Genomic DNA, 17,714 nt, shown 5'->3' on the forward strand with positions numbered 1-17,714 from the left:
TCGAGGGAACGGGCTGGCCCGCCGCTGGCGGCAGCTTGCGGCCTTGGGACTTCTCGGGCTGTGGTGTGGTGGAGGGCTGGGAGGGATAGCGAGAGGGAGCGAGTAAGGTAGTGGTAGTGGGGGCGGTAGCGATGGCAAAGGCACCTCCTCTGCCGCCCTTGGGTCTGGGCGCCACCGCGCCGTCACCGGGTTTGCTCCGCTCTTCTTAGACTACACTTCCCAGTATACCTAGTGGCTCGGCTTTCCGCCTTGCGGCCCGCGGTGTGTGCCGGGAAGGCCGTGCTCGGCCTATCCCGGTGGGCGCGGCGCATGCTGGGGGGTGTGGGGAACCTGTCGTGGGCACGGTGCATGCCGGGAACGCGGTGTCTGGCCCCTGCGGGCGCGGTGCATCCTGGGAGGCGGTGCGCTGGCTGGGCCGCTGTGCAAGCTCACCTTAAACGTATTTAAATATTAATAGAAGTTGACGTAGTCTAATCTCACTTGATGTAAATATCAATTCTTAAAATAAAACGGCAATGTATGTGTTTGTAATTCTATGTAAGAGGCTAGCCAAGGTTTTGGAATGAAGTTAGGCACCAAAAGTCTTTACTACATAAACAGCATTTATCATAGTAAGGAAAATTTTATTTTGCTTCATAGTTTCCGTCAGAAGATTTGAATTCAGACTTGCAGAAAACCCTTGATAGTGACTCTGACAGCGGACAGGGCAGCTGTGAAACAGCCTCTCCAGGCCACTTCAGCAAGGGGATAGCATCTCTTGATGACAGAGGTCTGTAATATTTCTGTGAATTGTGCCTGGTGGTTGTTGCTGTCGATGGTGCATTTTTCATTTTATAAATACGTGTTTAGGAAGCTGTCATTGCTTGACCTTTATGAATCCAAACTGCCTTTTTTGTTGCTCACAATGTGGGCAGACATCGGTGAATATCTGAAATGCATTTTCTGAGGTACAGAAACGGAAATAGTAAATGGGATGCGAGTGTCTTAATTGCTTATTTCCTTTCTTTTTATGATTTGCTTAACCTGTGTACTTATTTACTTACTGTGTGTTTTATTAGTATTTCAAGGCAAGTAACTAATCTGTCAGTAAAGGATTTTCAGCTTTGCCTTTTTTTTTTTAAAGGTTAAAAACCTGTAACACGAATTTGGGTCAATTATCTGCTGCACTACAGGGAGAAGTGGACTTTGAAAACTTGAGTTCAAGCCAATTTGCTATAGATATTGACAGCTGTGAAATTTAACAGATATGTAACTTTATGTTTAACTGATTGATTGCTAATTAACTTGTGGAATTTTCCTTTCCGTAGCGTGCATCATTTCTTTTAATATATTTTGTCAGATTCAGAGGAAGAGATTTTTGTCTGTAAAAAAGCAAAAGGCAAGAAGGTGCTTCAGGAGAGTGAGAGCGAAGATGGAGAAGATGGTGGCTCCTTTGTGCAGAATGATACTCTGGGCAGGGATGAGGAAAACGGAGAGGAAAAAGAGAACATTACTGCCCAGAGGAACAAGAAATCTCATCGGATTCGCCAAGGTCTGCTAGACAGTGATGACAGCGACACTGGTGACCAATTGCAGATTGAAAACCTTGAAACAAGCAGAAAGTCTGGCTTGCCTGAGAGTGAGTTGGAAGAGGAGAGACCCCTAAAGTCTGGGAAGAAGTACAGAAAACATAAACAGCATAAACATGATTTTGAAGAAGAAACAGCAAAAAAAGCTGTAGGAAAATCAAGAAGAAAGGAGAAAGATAGAAGAGTTGAGTCTGTTAAGCAACTGAAAAAAGAAAAGAAGCCTAGAGCAGAGGTATATATTTCGGCAGAAAATCTCATATGTTTTCTCAACTAAGTTAAATTTATTACTGCATTTTGTTATTATGTTTCAATATTTCAGCATTGCTAGTGTCCACATTCCTACAGCAGGTGTGGTATCCCTGGGGATCCACTGAGCACCAGATGAGTCTACCAGTTTCATAAGCAAAGGAAGTAAAAACCCTAATGCTTGATGTTTTAATGTCAGTGTGTGTTAATCCAGGCAGAAATTCTTTGGGTTTGTTGGGGGTTTGTTATGTGTACAAATGGCTTTGCTTGGTATTTCAGCTTTTCTCTACATTGCTGTGCTAGTTTCTGGAGGAAGCTTTGGGCTACTTTCACATTGGAGTTCTGGTCTAAATAAATGGCCGCTTGGGAGGCTGCGTGATGTTGCTATTTAGAAAATGCATATTTCAAATGTTAGTTTATTCTCTCTGAGCCATTTTGGTCTTCAGTAATTATTGCAATTCCCTACTTATCACAGACATAGGGAACACTGCTCCATGACTTACCTTACCAGCTTTGCGGTGCTATAAAGTCAATACGACTGGCTTACAGGACACAAAAGATGCTAGATTAAAGATGGCTTTTTCTAACTTCTTTCATCAAGACCTTTTGACAGTAATCTTAAATTAATATGTCAAATAACCGAAGGGGACCTTCTGAAATGAGTTACACAAATACTTTATTCTTATGGCAAGCAGGTAGATGGTGGTGAGAGGTATCCTTTTAATGACAGTGGATGTCATCTTGATGACAAAGAACTTTTTGATAATGGCTTAGAAGAGGAAAACGATTACCCCCCAGAGGATGAAGAGTCAATAGAATCAATACGAGCGTCAGTGAAAAACAAAATAAAAAAATATAAGGTAACATCTGATAGTGATACAAGATTATTGGTTATTAGTGGGCAGTATTGTACCTGAGTGTGTATTAAAACACCTTTTTACAACGGTGTAATTCTACTGCTATGAGAGAGGAAAGTATAGTCCTCTCCTTTTTATTCTTAAAGATGGTGGGATGTTGTCCTGGAAAGTCAGAAAGATAATGCTACAGTAGAAGTTTGGAAATCTACCATACATGTTATGCAGCATTTGCGTTGCTTTAGGAGAATACTTGCTGGTTTTGATGACCAGTGGTGATTCTGTACAATTCTTTTTTACTTTTGACTTGTTTGCCCTTGGTAGTGCCTGTGTATCTAGACAAATAAATGAATCTCTTCTTATGCACTCTAGAACAGAGAATGGTTTTCTGGGGGTGAAGGCTACAAACATGTATTTGATGATGAGGATGAGGAACCTGTATTAAAAGAACCAAAAAGGAAGGTGAAGTATCTTTCTTTTTAAAGCTCTCCATTCTTTGTTGTGGTGACTCAAATGTTTTTTGTATGCACCCTATCCAATGTTTTTGCTGATTTGCTATTTTAAACCTTTTTTTAACTGGCTGCTTTATTCTGATGACTTTCTGTTTGAAATGGAAAAATAAGCTATTTAGAAAGCATAGATGAAGTCCCATGTTTTGTTTTCTGACTTCAGAAGCCTTTCTCTTCTTTCCTTAAGGAGCGGAAAGCAGCAAGGTTAAGTAAAGAAGCCATTAAACAACTACATAGTGAGACCCAACGACTCATTAGAGGTAAAACTTACATTCTTTGTATGTAGAGGTGTATAAACTTAAATTCAGGGGAGACATTGAAAGAATTTACCTGAAAGGCTAGAGCCTTCTTTCACCTAGCATGAGTTAATCAGGGTTGAAGGGTATAAAATCTTTTTTATTCAAGTACCTGTTGAAAGATATCTTTGTAACTAATGAAAAAAAAAATCATTGTGCAAACCCTTGAGCCTGTAAACTTGTTGTGTAAAGTTAGTGGAATATTTAGAGAGTTTAATAGGCATGTAATAAAGTTGAAACTGGTCCTGCCATTCTGATATTAACATCACAGTTCATTTCCTAATGAATCCATGGACATGGAATTGCAAGTTTGGTCTTCAAGACTGTTGCTGTTGCAATTCTTTCCTAAACAGCAGTGCTTGCTGTATTGAAGTTTAAACTGTGCTGTTTGTGCCTAGTCAGGTATCTTTGCTGCAAAATACTTGTGTCAAGCTTCTCTGAATTTCAGACATATCAAATAAATGCCTCAGATGACCTGCTAAATTTTTTTACCTCCTTTCTCTGGTAGAATCGTCTGTGTCTCTCCCATATCATGTCCCTGAGACCAAAAGCATTCATGACTTCTTCAAACGTAGACCTCGACCAGTATGTCAAGGAAATGTCATGGCATTGCTGAAGTAAGGACTCAAACCTTCCTTCCCTAGAATTATTTTTTCATAAATTTTGAGCCTATCCCAGCTTTCCTTTTGAGGATAACCAGATTTTTGCATGCTATAGATGTTGTATGACATACACACCTACTCTGTGTGCAGTCACATCCTGTTTCTGGTTTAATTTTAGCTGTTGCTTTGAGTTGCAAGTTTTATTAAGAAACTTTCTTAGGCTCCTTTGATTCCATGAACACCTGGAAATAAGGAGTATGTCCCTGTTAACATAAGGCAATGCTGCACTCTTAACACAGTCATGCTATTGAAGTAAGCAGGGCCTAGTAGTAACTCCTGATGAAGTAACTTTGCATGAGCAGGTTACTTCAGTGTGGTTTTGACTGGACCACAACATTTTGCTTGGACTATTTCTTAAGTAATGCATAATAAAATACTTAAGCTACTGTTGTCATAAAATCTCTCAAGAATTTTATACCATGATAACGTAACTAACTAGTACAGACTCTTTACACTGCTCTACACTTCAGCTTCCTTATCTCCTCAAAATGAAGTTTTCTAGACTTCCATCGTTCACCTCTTCCTACACATTAATGACAGTAATTACAAAATTATTTCTTTCTCTCAGAAAGAGGTTGTTCTCAACCTCTTCTCCCCTTCCACAATAGCCATGGGTGATATATTTCTTTCTGCCTTCATTAGGTCCACTAAATACCAGCTATCCCTAAATGAAGAATCTGCAGACACCAAGAACTTGAGCATGGATTGCACAGATGGGCGAATTGAAAGTGATCAATCAGCAGCTAATGAACCAGAAACAAGCCCTGGCAGAGATGTTGATACTACTGTGAACAAACCTCTTGCTGATGTAGGGAAGAACTTGACAGAAGACTATACTGAAAAGCCCAGGCAGGACAGTGATAATTCTCATACAGTTAGGACTGTAGCAACTGATAATAACACAGGAGAACAGCAGCACTCTTATTTCCTAAGCACTGATAGTAGTGAACAAAATGAGAATGAAATTCCTCTAGCAGTTGGAGAAGATGCCCTTGAGCAAAGAGATGAAACAGCACCAGACTTAGAATGTGAAAAAAGCAATCAACAAGTGGGGCCTGGATTGGTGGCACGACCTGAAAAAGTGAGGAAGTCCAAGTTGGATAAACTTCGTGAACTGGGAATAGACCTGTCCATCAAGCCAAGAATCTGCTCTGGCAATGAATCCTTTATAAACCTTGATGAATCTGATGTAAATAAAGGTATCGCTTTTATTGTCGTAATCCTGTCAGATTTGTCCAAGTAAGCAGAGTTAATCTGACTAACTGGAAAATCTCTGAGAAATGTTTAGGTGACAGAACAATCAGGCATGTTCTCTTACTATGCAGATTCTCTGCTTAATGTTGGTATCCATTTTCTTTCAGCTGATGTTTATAAAGGAGGTTCTGAGTCCTTAATATTTGAAAGCTTGAATGCTCAGTGATAACTATTTAATGATGAATGATTTATTTCCATTTTGCTGTAGTGGATTATGTTAGTACTTAAAGCACATGGGAGCACTTTTTTCTAATTGATTCAAAATGAGGCATGCAATAATTACCTGGAAACAAAAATGGCCTGTGTTCCAGTGTGTTTACCACTGATTTTGTTAAATGGCAAGGCTGGATAGCAAGCAAAAATTTACTTGAATGTTTTGAATGTCATTTAGTTACTGGAATTTGAACAACTATTCATCAAAATTAAATAGTTGACCTTGTTTCAGGGAAATACTGCAAATGATTAGGCAATTTATAATTCCATTAAATCTGTTATGTATTAGAAGATATTAAGAGGATGTCTGGATTGGATGCTACTTCTGTGCATGCAGGAAACCAACCTCTGCCAAGAAATGGTGGTTTTTGTCAGCCATCAGTCTTCTTTTAGATATATGTGTTAACAGAAATCTAGGCATGCCTGGTGGCTGGAAGGCTAGACTGGAAGTGAACTGAGGTCTTATGGATAAATCATAGTCAATGGTAAGGTATTTTAATGTTAGCTAATATGAATTAAGTACAAGTTACAGCAAAAATATTCTGTGGTGGTTTATTGTTTTATTAGTCAAATAGAATGGTTTTGCAAATATTTTAATATTAAAGATTTAGAGTTTTTAACTAACTAACTTTGGAAAAAAAAATTATGAAGACCTACTCTTGATATAACTTTAACAATGCTTTTAAATGCTATAAGTCTACTTTAATTTGCATTTTGAAATTTAATTAATGTGTATTTAAAGAATTAGAAGCCTTGAAAGCACGTTTCTTGAAGCACACTCTTCAAATGTCAAAATCCAAAGTTGAACGGACCATAAACATGAACATTATTCGTAAGGAGACTACACCTGAAGGAAAAGAGGAACTGAAAGCAGATGTGGTACCAGCAGTGTTAGCTGCAGAGAGCCTGGATGAAACAGTCCACACAAAGCCAGGTTGGTTTAGAAGAAGTGATGATGATTGAATGGGAAAACACTTCTTTTTTATTCTTTCATTCCCTCTTTCCCAGTGCTGCCCTATGAAATACAGATGAAGGGGTCTTCATCTGTGAAATTAGTATGCATGTTCTGCTAATGATAGCTCTGTTTTAAAAAAAGAATCTTAATAGACCTTGTCAATATCAGTGTAGATCAGCCTCAGTCAGATCTTTGCGACTGCTTCTCTGGATTTCTCCCCATCTGTACAGAAATGTACCTGCACTATTGTTTTCCATCATCCCTCTGAACGTAACTCTTGGACTTCTTGTGACCTGTTAACATTTATTAGATCTCTGTGCTTCCTTATTTCTATACTGCAGTTTTTAATAGAATTGTAAGTACTTGCAAACAAAAATGTGTGGAATGTGACTCTCCCACAGTATCCATTAAAAGAAATACATTCTCTGATTGCTTCTATGGGCAGATGTTATTTTTAGCTGCTCTTAATTATTTCATGTGCTATAGCACATCTGCCCATGGCAATTGGATGCACTTGTTCCCAAAAGACACAGTGGAGAGACGGACCCTATTCTCATTCAAAGTGCTGCACCGGTGGCATTTATGCATAATGAGGATTCTTGATAATTCATGAGATTGTGTTACCTCTCTAAATTAAGCTCATTGAAACTACCTGCTCTAGCTCTTATAGTGGACAGATCAATTCATAAAAACATTTAAAAACAAGCAACTTTTCCCTTTTTATGTGTGTAGTTACATTACACTGGAGCTTGAAGGCAGTGAAGTTAAGGATTCACTGTAGTACATCTAATATATTCATTTATTCATGTCTGTCCAGGTGAAAAGCTACAAGTGCTGAAGGCTAAACTCCAGGAGGCCATGAAACTCCGCAGGACTGAGGAACGTCAAAAGCGGCAAGCGTTGTTTAAACTGGATAATGAGGACATGTTGGAGGAGGAAGAGGAGGAGGAGGAAGACATGACAGATGAGTCTGAGGAAGAGGAAGAAGGCAGTCATGAGGTCTGCATGCAACATTTTTATGTAAACCTAGTCAGCTTCTCAATTGTGCTGCCTCTCCCCAATGAAATGAGACTTTTGTACACTATTAATACTAGGGACGTTGCCAAGAATTCTTCCTAGAAGCTAAAGAATTTCTGTAGTTAGCATGTTCAGGGTTTGGATTGTCTAAGACTGAATTTATTAGTATTTTTTTATTCGTCTAAACAGTATTACAAGCATGTATAATGTATAGAAGATTCTGGTGCTACTTTCTCCTTTTATGTATCCGTGGCTCATTGCTAGCAGGGGACAAACTGAGGTCACCTGCCCAATCTGGGGTAGAGTTTACCACAGCCTTTCCTTTTAAAAAGGATCAGAATAGCTTGGCTGATTCAAGCACCTCTATGTCAGTTGTCTCAGAGCAGAACAGGTGCATGTAAGAACTGTGAACGTCAGTCAGCTTCATCCTCTATAGGTTAAAATGTTTTCTTGAAAAGTACATGAGGAAGTTGACAGATAAAAGCAATAATCACCATATCTCTGCTATGTTTGGGGATGTTTTTTAGAATGTGGAATTTCTGCTTTGTGAAGCAGAGGAAGATAATGAAGATACAGAAGAGAAACACACTGAAGATGGTGATAAAGAAACCGACAAAGAATCAATTGATGGAGAAAAGCTGGAGAAATCTGTGCACTGTGATTCTGTTCCCAAACCACCTTCAACAGAGTCTACACTGATGCTTTTTAAGGACAGCTCCTCCAAAATGGGGTAAGTAAACCAAGCTTTAAAAATTATGCCTGAGCAATTTTGAATTTGATCAATACATGTAGATTTTTTTATTTTAAAGTACTTTTGATAAATTTTTCTTCTGTCTTGTTCCAGTAGTTATATGTGCATTTATATATATTTTCTTTAAAAAACTTAATGACTGTAATTGGTGTTCAGTGGCATAATCTGTTTCTTAATCAAAGTGTACTGGATGTATTTTTGTGTGTTACCTTGTTTTTTGCAATTAGGTTTGACAGATAATAGCAATTCATCTTGTATATATTGGCAAATACATTTTATTTAATGAATTGCAGATATTCTCTTCCTGATGAGAAACTTGAAATGGAAGAAGCTGCAGACAAAGGACCTACCAAGTTAGGTAAAGTAGAACTATTATCGTAGCTAGCATTTTTTCACATGGTACACGTTGAAGTTTCTATTTGGGATTGGTATTCAATATTTTTGTGATTTCATCACCTGTATAGTTATACAGTAGTATTATAGAAGTTTATACTGATACAAGAAATGGGAGAGTTTGAAAAAACTAAAGGAAAATAAAATTCTAAATTATACTGGAAAAAATATAGAAACAGTCAGAAATCAAGATTAAATTCAGTTAAGAGTGCAATATGCATCCTCTATGAAGAAAGAAATCCGACATCAGCACAGAATAATGAATTTTTAGCAAGGTGTTGGTGTTGCAAAATAGTATCTTGAGGTTTTACTGGATCACAAAAAAAAGTAGTTAAGCGCTGTATTTAAATATTTATTTTCTTTTCAGAGGATGATGATTCATTTTCTCTACCAACACTAGCAAAAGAGAATAGCCATAACAGCAGCTTTGAGTTGATTGGCTCCATGATTCCATCGTATCAGCCCTGTAACAAACAGATGTCACGAGGAGGGAACTTTTTATCTGCAGCAGGAGGTTTCAGGTCACCTTCCCCAGGTTTTTTCAAAACAAGTTTTATTAGCTCTGCTTCCAAGGTAAGGTTCTCAGTCCTATTCCCATTGTATATTAACACAATGGGTAGTGAATAAATGTATTTTATCCTGACCATCAAAAAAATAATACCAGAAGGAGGCATATAGCAAAATGCTTTTATATGAGTAAGATTTCAGAAAAGCCAACTGTCCCTGGGGTTTAAAGTGTCTCCACATTGGAATGGATAAAAATGACATTATAAAAACTTATATTCTGAAACATCAAAGAAAAGATGCTGTAATCTGGTTTTGGTATACAAAATATGTACATTGTAAATATTTTTTTTAAGCGTACTTACATGGGCTACACAACATCTGATGTCAGTGAACTCCTATGATTTATCAGAGCAGTTTGGACGTACTGGACTCCTGCATGGTGTTAATCCTTTAAAATAGCTTAAATGTTTTATCCCATTCTTGCTTTTAACTTCTATAATTGCGAAACAAATAACTTGTATATTTTTACATTCCTTTGACTAGAGTTCAGGAAAGACATCTGAGCCCTCTCTTCCCATAGAAGATTCCCAGGACCTGTATAATGCCTCTCCTGAGCCTAAGAGTTTATTTCCAGGGGCTGGGGAATCACAGTTTCAATTTTCTCTGGAAGATGACACTCAGAGCCAGCTGCTTGATGCAGATGGGTAAGTAATAGGTGTAAAAAATGATGTTTTGTGCCCTTTAACAGAAATAGGACATACAGATCAGCACGATTTTTCTAACTACAGACTTTGTTTCAGGTTCTTGAATGTTGGACAACATAGGAATAAATACCAGTCCTCAAAGCATCATCTGACTCTGGCCAGTATGGATGAGAATGCAATGGATGCCAATATGGATGAATTACTGGACTTGTGTTCTGGACAGTTTAGCAGTCAAGCTGAACATGTGCCAAGTACCAGCAGCAACAAAAAGCAGAACATGGAAGAATTGCTCAATCTTTGCTCAGGGAAATTCGTGTCTCAGAGTATGTCCTGAATTGTGTTTTCTGCTTTGCTTTTTACTTGGTTTATAAGCTTTACACTAAGATACCCATTAGTTCTGGGCACTAATGCAGAACATGGAACTTCTGAGACTTCTCAGAGCTCTAACAATCTGTTGCCTTTGTGGGAGCATGCTAAGTGTCATTTCTAGGATGCTCTCTGACGTTCAAAAAGCAGACACATACCTGTCTAATAAGTTGCCATCGTACTATTTTTGAAGCAGGTTCACCAACATGGGCATCTTCAGTATCTTCCAAGGCAGAAAAAGACAGTGACATAGAAGATCCAATGGCAGAAGCTCTAGCACTTTGTTCAGGCTCTTTTCCCACAGACAGGTTAGCATTATTTTTCCTAAAATTTACAAAAGTTTATAGCGGTAATTGTCTTGTTTCACTCTTAATGTGTTTTCTTGTTTAACATAATTCAAAATGCTATAAGCAAAAGTGTGGTCTGTTTTGGAGGTAAAGGAGAGGAATATTGCAAATTGCTCAGCAATCACTCTAAATTGGCAGCATGTGCTGTTTCCCACAGCTACTGTGAAGGGAAATTCTTTGTCTTTCGCTAATAGTGAAAGAAGTGTTGAAAAACTTCAATCAAACTTGAGAAAAGATTAGCAGAATGTAGAACTTCTGGGTTCTGTTCTGGGCTGTTGCCAAACTATAGGAACCATAACAAGTGTAAGTTGGATACTTGCATTTTCTCCATTGATTTAACTGTAAAGGTGTATGGCTGCCTGACAAAAGGATAATGAGACTTAACAAATGGGAATGTTAGGGGGATCCAAGAGGAATTTTAGAGGGAAACAAACTCAGGATTTAATACTTGCCCCATGGTTTCTGCAAGTGAAGACCTGAGGTCTTAAAACATCAATGCTAACAGGGATTTTGGGCATCTAAAGCTAAAAGCTTTAGCTTGCAGTTGAGAGAGTGTAGCTGGTTGAACACTCGCAGGTTACCTGAGACCAGCTAACATGATGGTTGAAATCTTGCCTTGAATTATTGCAAACCCATCATTGGAGGTGAAATGACAATGTGTATTTCTTTCATTCACTTTTCCCATAGGGAAGAGGAAGATGAGGAGGAGCAAGAAGAACTTGGTGATTTTCAGCTTTTAACAGATGACAATGCTTTTGATAGTGAAGAGGTATGAACTGATGGAGCAAAGCAACTGCTACAGCATTCTGACTATGAGAACTCCATTTATCTACTTAGTTTTTTAATCTAACCATCAATGCAAAGTACCATGATTTCCAGGACAAGCTGCTGAAGCATTTCTAAGAACAATGTTTGGATCGTTTAAACTGTCCGCATTATAATATACTGGATAAAGCACCTTAGCGAGGCAATTCCTCTGAAAATCTGTGGTGTTTTAGTCTGTGTTTTTATTGATTGAAGAACAGAAGAAGCTGTCCTTACAAAGCAATCTGCTTTCAGAAGTTCCTTAATTTCTGAAAACTTGCTTTTTGACAGGAAGAAAAAAGTGGAGACAGTGATCCTGAAGAAGCAGAAATTAGCGATGAAGAGGAAGAACTGCTAAGACATAGACAGGGCTTGAAGAAAAAACTGTAAGTACATCTGTTTTTTTTTTATCTCAACTGCCAGACAGAATAGAATATTAACAGCACTAGAAATTTTGTCTATTATTATTCCCTCCCCAGCATTAGTAGCTAATGCTTATATAGCTTATTGGCAGTGGCTGTTGTGTTTTTTTGCTTCGGTGCTGTCACGTTTCATGAGTTTAACTATGTTGCTGGTGGGCTATAGAGAATTTCCATTATAATATTCATTATAGACTGAAATCAAAAGGCCAAGATGAAAGCAATGGAACTTTTTTTTTTGACCAAAATTACTTTGTCTTTTCAAAAATTGAAGAATAATCCTAATTTCTCATTTAGGATATGTGTTAATTTTATGTCAAAAGCTAAATCTTGCTTTCAGAAGATTTGTGTGATGATTACTGGTCTGCCAAACTGAACTGTTTTAATGTTCTTTTATAGAAAACTGCAGGATTTCATGGAAGAGGAGGCAGAGCTGTCAGGGAGTGATGTGGGAAGTGAAGATGAATATGATGATGAAGACTTGAACGAATATGAAGAAGAGATTATTGATGAGGAACTCCCTAATGAAGTGGAATTAGAAAACCAAATTAAAAAATTACACATGTTAGTGACAGTATCAGTATGTATTTTTGTGTGTGAGGTCATGGCTCTTGGATATAATCTGGACTAACCTCTTCCCTTTCTCCTGTGTTGATAGGAAGGCAATGCTGGATGATGACAAGCGTCAGTTACGCTTGTACCAGGAGAGATACCTCATTGATGGTGACCTGCATAGTGATGGCCCTGGCAGAACGAGGCGATTCAGATGGAAAAATATAGGTGTCTTTCTGATCTGTAGTTAATAGATGAGGGTGAAAGACTGGAAAGAGAGTGTGTTTGTATGAAATATGACCTGGTAGTCCTTCAGAAATAAAGTCTTTCGGAAATAAAATTGGTTGGGGAGGGTTCTAGTTTGGGTGGTTTTTTGTTTGGTTGGTTTTTTACTACTCTGTGTATTTTATGCCTCTCTTAAAATTGATAGCTTTTTTTTTCTTTGTCTAGATTATGCTTCACAGATTGACTTGTTTCAGAGAGATTCAGATAATGATGATGAAAATGAACTGTTTGATGAGACAGAAGCAAAATGGAGGAAAGAGCGATTTGAACGAGAACAGTGGCTTCGTGAGCAGGTAATAGTTAGCTTCCAGAATGGCATCTTGCTCAGTTTTGCTCTATACTGCTGCTAGATATTAAATTGTTCGTTCCTCAAGTTAAACTCTAGAAAAAATGCCATTCATAAATGTATCTTTGTTTCTCATTGTGAATTCTACTCTTCTACAAGTATTGCACAGACTGAGAAGCTGATTCAGAAAGGAGAAGCAAAACAACTGTGTTATGAAACAAGTCAGCTTCAAAGCTGTAATAACTTTCTTACGCTGGCAGCATATCTTCAAGTTTTAGGAGTTTCAGTATTAGGTCAGCTTTGTAGCTGAATGCAATACTACAAGTTTGCTCTTCATTAATAGAATGAGGATGATAAAGTATCTAAGAAATTGCAATAAACATTTACAGTAGAAAGTAAATAAAAAAGACTATTAATTTATATAATGAAAGGACTTGGTCTACTTAAAATACTGAATGAAATGTTCATTCTTAATATGAATTTCTTCAGTTTTACCAAGTGTCTTGTCTCTGCTACAGAAGGAAAAAAATGAAGAGGAGGAGGAAGAAATCGGTGAAGACAGCCAATTCATGAAACTAGCAAAAAAAGTAACTGCTAAGTCCCTACAGAAGAAAGGTAAGCTAACTTTTTATTGAATTGACAATCAAATAAGAGAAAGAAAACTTAACTTCTAATCATCACTCGTGGTCTCCAGTGAAGAATACCACGGATCAGAAAACTCCAGTGTCTCCTATTCTTGCACCAGTCTGAGCTCATGTCTTCCAGAACTTGAAAAGCTAAAGGTATACAAGCATTGAAAATAATGCAACTGCAAGGCTGATAACTGTGTGTATTTACTTAATATAGTAGTATGCTACTTCTTGAAAAAATGTGGTAGAGTGGAAATAAATTCCTCTACATCTTTGTTTATTGTTTTATTCTTCATTTGCTTGCCTTTAAGTTGCAGAGTAGACTCTAAGTGACATTAGTCTAGCAGTTTCTCCAAATATTTGTCACTTAAGGAAAAACTATGTAACGTAGTGAAAATAAATTTAAAGTTTTCCTTGGTTGTGGCAGAAGCATGACTCCCAAGTGTGCAAAGCTGTTTCAAAATCAGGTTTTTCCCTTCTAACTGATAGAACTAATTGCCAGTCATCTATTAGTTGTATGGCTCATAGTATAATTTGGTGTAGATTTTTTTTTTTTCCTTACAGTATTTACTGTCTGTTGTCAATTCTAAATTATTCCATTTGATATAAAAGTATATTCTTTCAAATGAAGTTCAGAAACTGACATTTTCTTCTTTGTCTCTGCTAGCAAGCCCAGCAGTAGTGGCACAAGACGCAACACTATTACCCAGGAACCCATTTGAAACATTCAGACCTGCCAGTGACATCCAGGTTGGTAATGGTTCTGAAAAACAATATTTCCAGACTCATCAGCAGAACGCATCAAAGTCAGTTCACCCTAGATTCTGGCCATTTCCCATTTGTATGGTACTGAGTAACATTTTAGTAGGGTGTAGTCTTTTCTGTTAAGAGTAACCTACTGAAAGAGCTGTCTTGTTCATGTGAATGGTTTAATGCAGCGTTTCTTTATTCTTCAGATTAAAAATGGGTCTCTCTTGAACAGACCTAAAGCTGTCCTTCAGAAACTAGCAGCAATGTCAGATCTTAATCCAAACGCACCTCGAAATTCAAGGAATTTTGTCTTTCATACACTTTCCCCAGAAAAGAGTGCAGAGGCAAAGGAGAAATCAAAACTTCAGGTAAAGGTTTGTGTGGAATGTGCCGTCAACTGCGTATATTACTTAAACGTACAGACACTAAGCACTGCGAAGTAGTTAAGAGCATTGCTGTTTTAAATATTGTCTATGATTTCCTAGTATGTGCTCTCACACCAAATAATTCCCTCATAATTCAAAATTCAAACTTTTTGGAGATTTTTGTATATTCTAATGTATCCTACTCCCCTGTAGGTGAAGAAAAGAGGTCCTACTGCAGTGATAACGTCTCTGGCCAAACGACCCAGGGTAGAGAGCACAGAGGAAACAAGTCAAAGCCGAAGCATATTCCAGTACTTGGAGAGCTGAATATTTCTGTTTAGGGTCAGAGGTTGTCTGCTCTCTTTGCCAGTTGCAGTTTGTTTTGCAAATCTGCCAGCAATCATTGGGAAGGTAAACACATTGCTCTACATAATTCATAAGTTCCAGTAACTTCCAGGCAATGGTCTTGTTTATTCCCCTTTGTTTTTTCTCGATGCTCCATGGCAAATGAGAGCACAAAATCTAAGCTTGGTTTGGAGTTAAATGGTAACTTGGTCTTTCCCAAGCATTAAGGAAACCTACACTACTGTAATCTCATGTTTCAATGGTATCAGTTTCCTCTGACAATACCATTTGTATCACGGGTATGACACAGAAATGCTGCAGTTAGCTTAAAGCACAGATGAAGGAGGTGTTGCTGCAGTTTTGGGTAAGAAAGCAGCAGTGTTCACTATGGCAGGACATAGGTTGCTTACATTTGCAGTACAAAGGTAGCTATGGCTTCCGCCAATGTCTTATTTTCTCTAATGTTAAGCATTTATTAGCTTGACATTTTAAGAAGCTCTAATTTATATTTGAAATGCATACTTTTAAAAAATGTCCCAGTCTTATGAGGCAGTATGAGAAGGATTTCTTTCCAAGTTTTTATTACTGTTTATATTCTTACACATGTATATGAGTGTGTGTGTGGAGAGGGAAGAATGTCAATAACAGATGTGGCAGAGGAAAAGGAGGTGTGTCTGTTTTATTATTTGCCGTTTTTGGAGGGGGGAAGGTGTTTGATTTGTTTTGCCCAGCTAAAGACTCTCTTAAATCATCCGTTCAGTTGTTTTCATGCAAGCTGCACTCATCCAAGAGAAATCATCCATTTCTGAACAGCTCATAATGAAAAGCCTTCTCTAGAATGAGGAAATTGGATCATAAGAAACCATCCTTCACAACTATTCTAAATAGTGTGAAGGAAACTTGGACAGAATATACAGCATTTCTGATTACATGTTGAATGTGTTGAAGTAGAGATCAGATAATGGTAAGACAATGGCCTGCTCTGTAAGACTAAACATCTTTCCAGGGCTTGATGTCACATACTTAGGTTGCTGACTCTGTTGGAGAAGTATTCTGAACTGTAAATTTTGTAACATCGAAAGCATACACCTGGTGTGCTACATGTAAAATATTTTCCTGTATATTATGTTTATAAAGAATTAAGGTACTAATTGGAGTGCAAAACTTTACAATAAAACATGTTTTTAATTTTGGAGGCAGTTGGAATTAATTTACAGGATTTCACTCCGTTGTGTGTATGTGGGGTTTTTTTTCCAAAATGTATGTCTGTCTCTTTTTTTTCATTGCTGCTTTTCTTTTGTAGCCACAACTAAGCCCTTCACTAGGAACAGCTGCAATAATATTGGAATACAACAAAACCACCACCACCCCACCCGGTTCATTGGAGTGTAAATTCTCAAGTCTTCCACTTAAGTTTGTATAAAAGACTTGGCCCTAAGAATATGTTTCTTTTTACTGCTTCAGTAGTTTTGGTTTTGTTAGTTCCTAGACCAAACTTCCTTTATCATTAGCTTGAGGTATGCCTATTTCAGTTCATTCTAGCAATTCTAATAATTAGTGTACCTGGATTTAGGATGGGAGGTTTAGGGAAGAGAATGAAGGAGGAAAGGTGACTTATCAGATGTTTCTTGAACAACATAACTGAAAGAAGATCTCTGAATATCCAGTTAATTCTCGATCATGGTGTTTGCACTGATGTATAAGTTCTACTCATTCAGCACAGATTTACTGTGCAAAAACATTCAAAGCTGCAAAATTCAGCACCTTCTCCTAATTTTGCTAATAATGGCTGCCACTAGAGAGCAGCAAGAGAATGCTCTTCCTCTAGCGAAAGGGGAAGGAAGAATGATTAAAGCTTAAACTGTACTCTTGACTGAAGGGGAAATTCTTAGTTTTCCATGCTCTGTGGCATTGCAAACGATTAAATTTATATAATGCTACGTTTTTGCATTAAAAGGTAGTAGCTTGAAGAGCACCTTTAAGGGTTGGCTTTGTCCTAGTGCTTTTACTGGCCTCTCCTCAGCATATGCTGGCCCCAATGATGGCATTTGTTTTACTTTCACTTTAGAATTTTCCCTTCAAAATATGTTTTGCTTGTTCCAGAGCCAAGAGTAGAAAAACATGGTTGGGCCTGAAGAGGTTAGAAATTGCAATACATAGAACGGGAGGATTTCTGGCTACCGTTGCTCAGAGTAAACGTGTCCCTCGCACCAGCCGTCAGGAGCTCGGGGTTTGCGAGTTGCCGCCAGTAAGCGCTGCCTCGCGCCCCGGAGATGCAGGCGGGGAGGGGATCGCGTGCTGCGTCCCGGGGCGAGTCCCGCAGGAGCTGAAATCTCAACAGCAGGAGCGGTTGAACACGTGCTGAGATGCTGCTGCTTATTGCGCCAGACTCCATCTTCCCAGCGGGGACGAGAGCTGTGGGTTTGGGCCTGACCCTCGCCTCCGCTCCCACCCGTGCCCCTCCATCTCATCCCTCCGCCGGCTCTTCCCGCGCTACCCCCCCTCCCGTCTGGCACATTAAGGCAGCTTTGCCTTCTCATTTTCACCTATCGATTCAGCTCGCCCCTCCTGGCACTGCGATGATGCCGCTGCGCTAACGGGGAGAAAAATCCCCCCCTGCTGCCGCTGGCAGTGCCA

General features: G+C 38.4%; 1 protein-coding gene across 1 annotated transcript in view; it reads left to right on the forward strand.

The window, feature by feature from the left end:
• The window catches only part of CLSPN (claspin), a 15,229-nt gene extending 170 nt beyond the window's left edge, over positions 1-15,059 (forward strand). Inside the window, exons 2-25 of the mRNA XM_010288674.1 lie at positions 640-769; positions 1,340-1,793; positions 2,494-2,674; positions 3,041-3,130; positions 3,365-3,437; positions 3,982-4,090; positions 4,778-5,334; positions 6,345-6,536; positions 7,375-7,556; positions 8,102-8,304; positions 8,619-8,683; positions 9,086-9,291; positions 9,769-9,929; positions 10,026-10,252; positions 10,492-10,603; positions 11,330-11,411; positions 11,738-11,832; positions 12,265-12,429; positions 12,524-12,645; positions 12,868-12,995; positions 13,507-13,603; positions 14,285-14,367; positions 14,574-14,735; positions 14,946-15,059. Of these exons, the coding sequence (XP_010286976.1) occupies positions 640-769; positions 1,340-1,793; positions 2,494-2,674; positions 3,041-3,130; positions 3,365-3,437; positions 3,982-4,090; positions 4,778-5,334; positions 6,345-6,536; positions 7,375-7,556; positions 8,102-8,304; positions 8,619-8,683; positions 9,086-9,291; positions 9,769-9,929; positions 10,026-10,252; positions 10,492-10,603; positions 11,330-11,411; positions 11,738-11,832; positions 12,265-12,429; positions 12,524-12,645; positions 12,868-12,995; positions 13,507-13,603; positions 14,285-14,367; positions 14,574-14,735; positions 14,946-15,059 (3,990 nt within the window). The remainder of the gene's footprint in view (positions 1-639; positions 770-1,339; positions 1,794-2,493; positions 2,675-3,040; positions 3,131-3,364; positions 3,438-3,981; positions 4,091-4,777; positions 5,335-6,344; positions 6,537-7,374; positions 7,557-8,101; positions 8,305-8,618; positions 8,684-9,085; positions 9,292-9,768; positions 9,930-10,025; positions 10,253-10,491; positions 10,604-11,329; positions 11,412-11,737; positions 11,833-12,264; positions 12,430-12,523; positions 12,646-12,867; positions 12,996-13,506; positions 13,604-14,284; positions 14,368-14,573; positions 14,736-14,945) is intronic.
• Positions 15,060-17,714: the final 2,655 nt, after the last annotated feature.

The sequence above is a fragment of the Phaethon lepturus genome, unplaced genomic scaffold, assembly GCF_000687285.1.
Source record: "Phaethon lepturus isolate BGI_N335 unplaced genomic scaffold, ASM68728v1 scaffold20616, whole genome shotgun sequence".
In the NCBI taxonomy this organism is placed as follows: Eukaryota; Metazoa; Chordata; class Aves; order Phaethontiformes; family Phaethontidae; genus Phaethon; species Phaethon lepturus.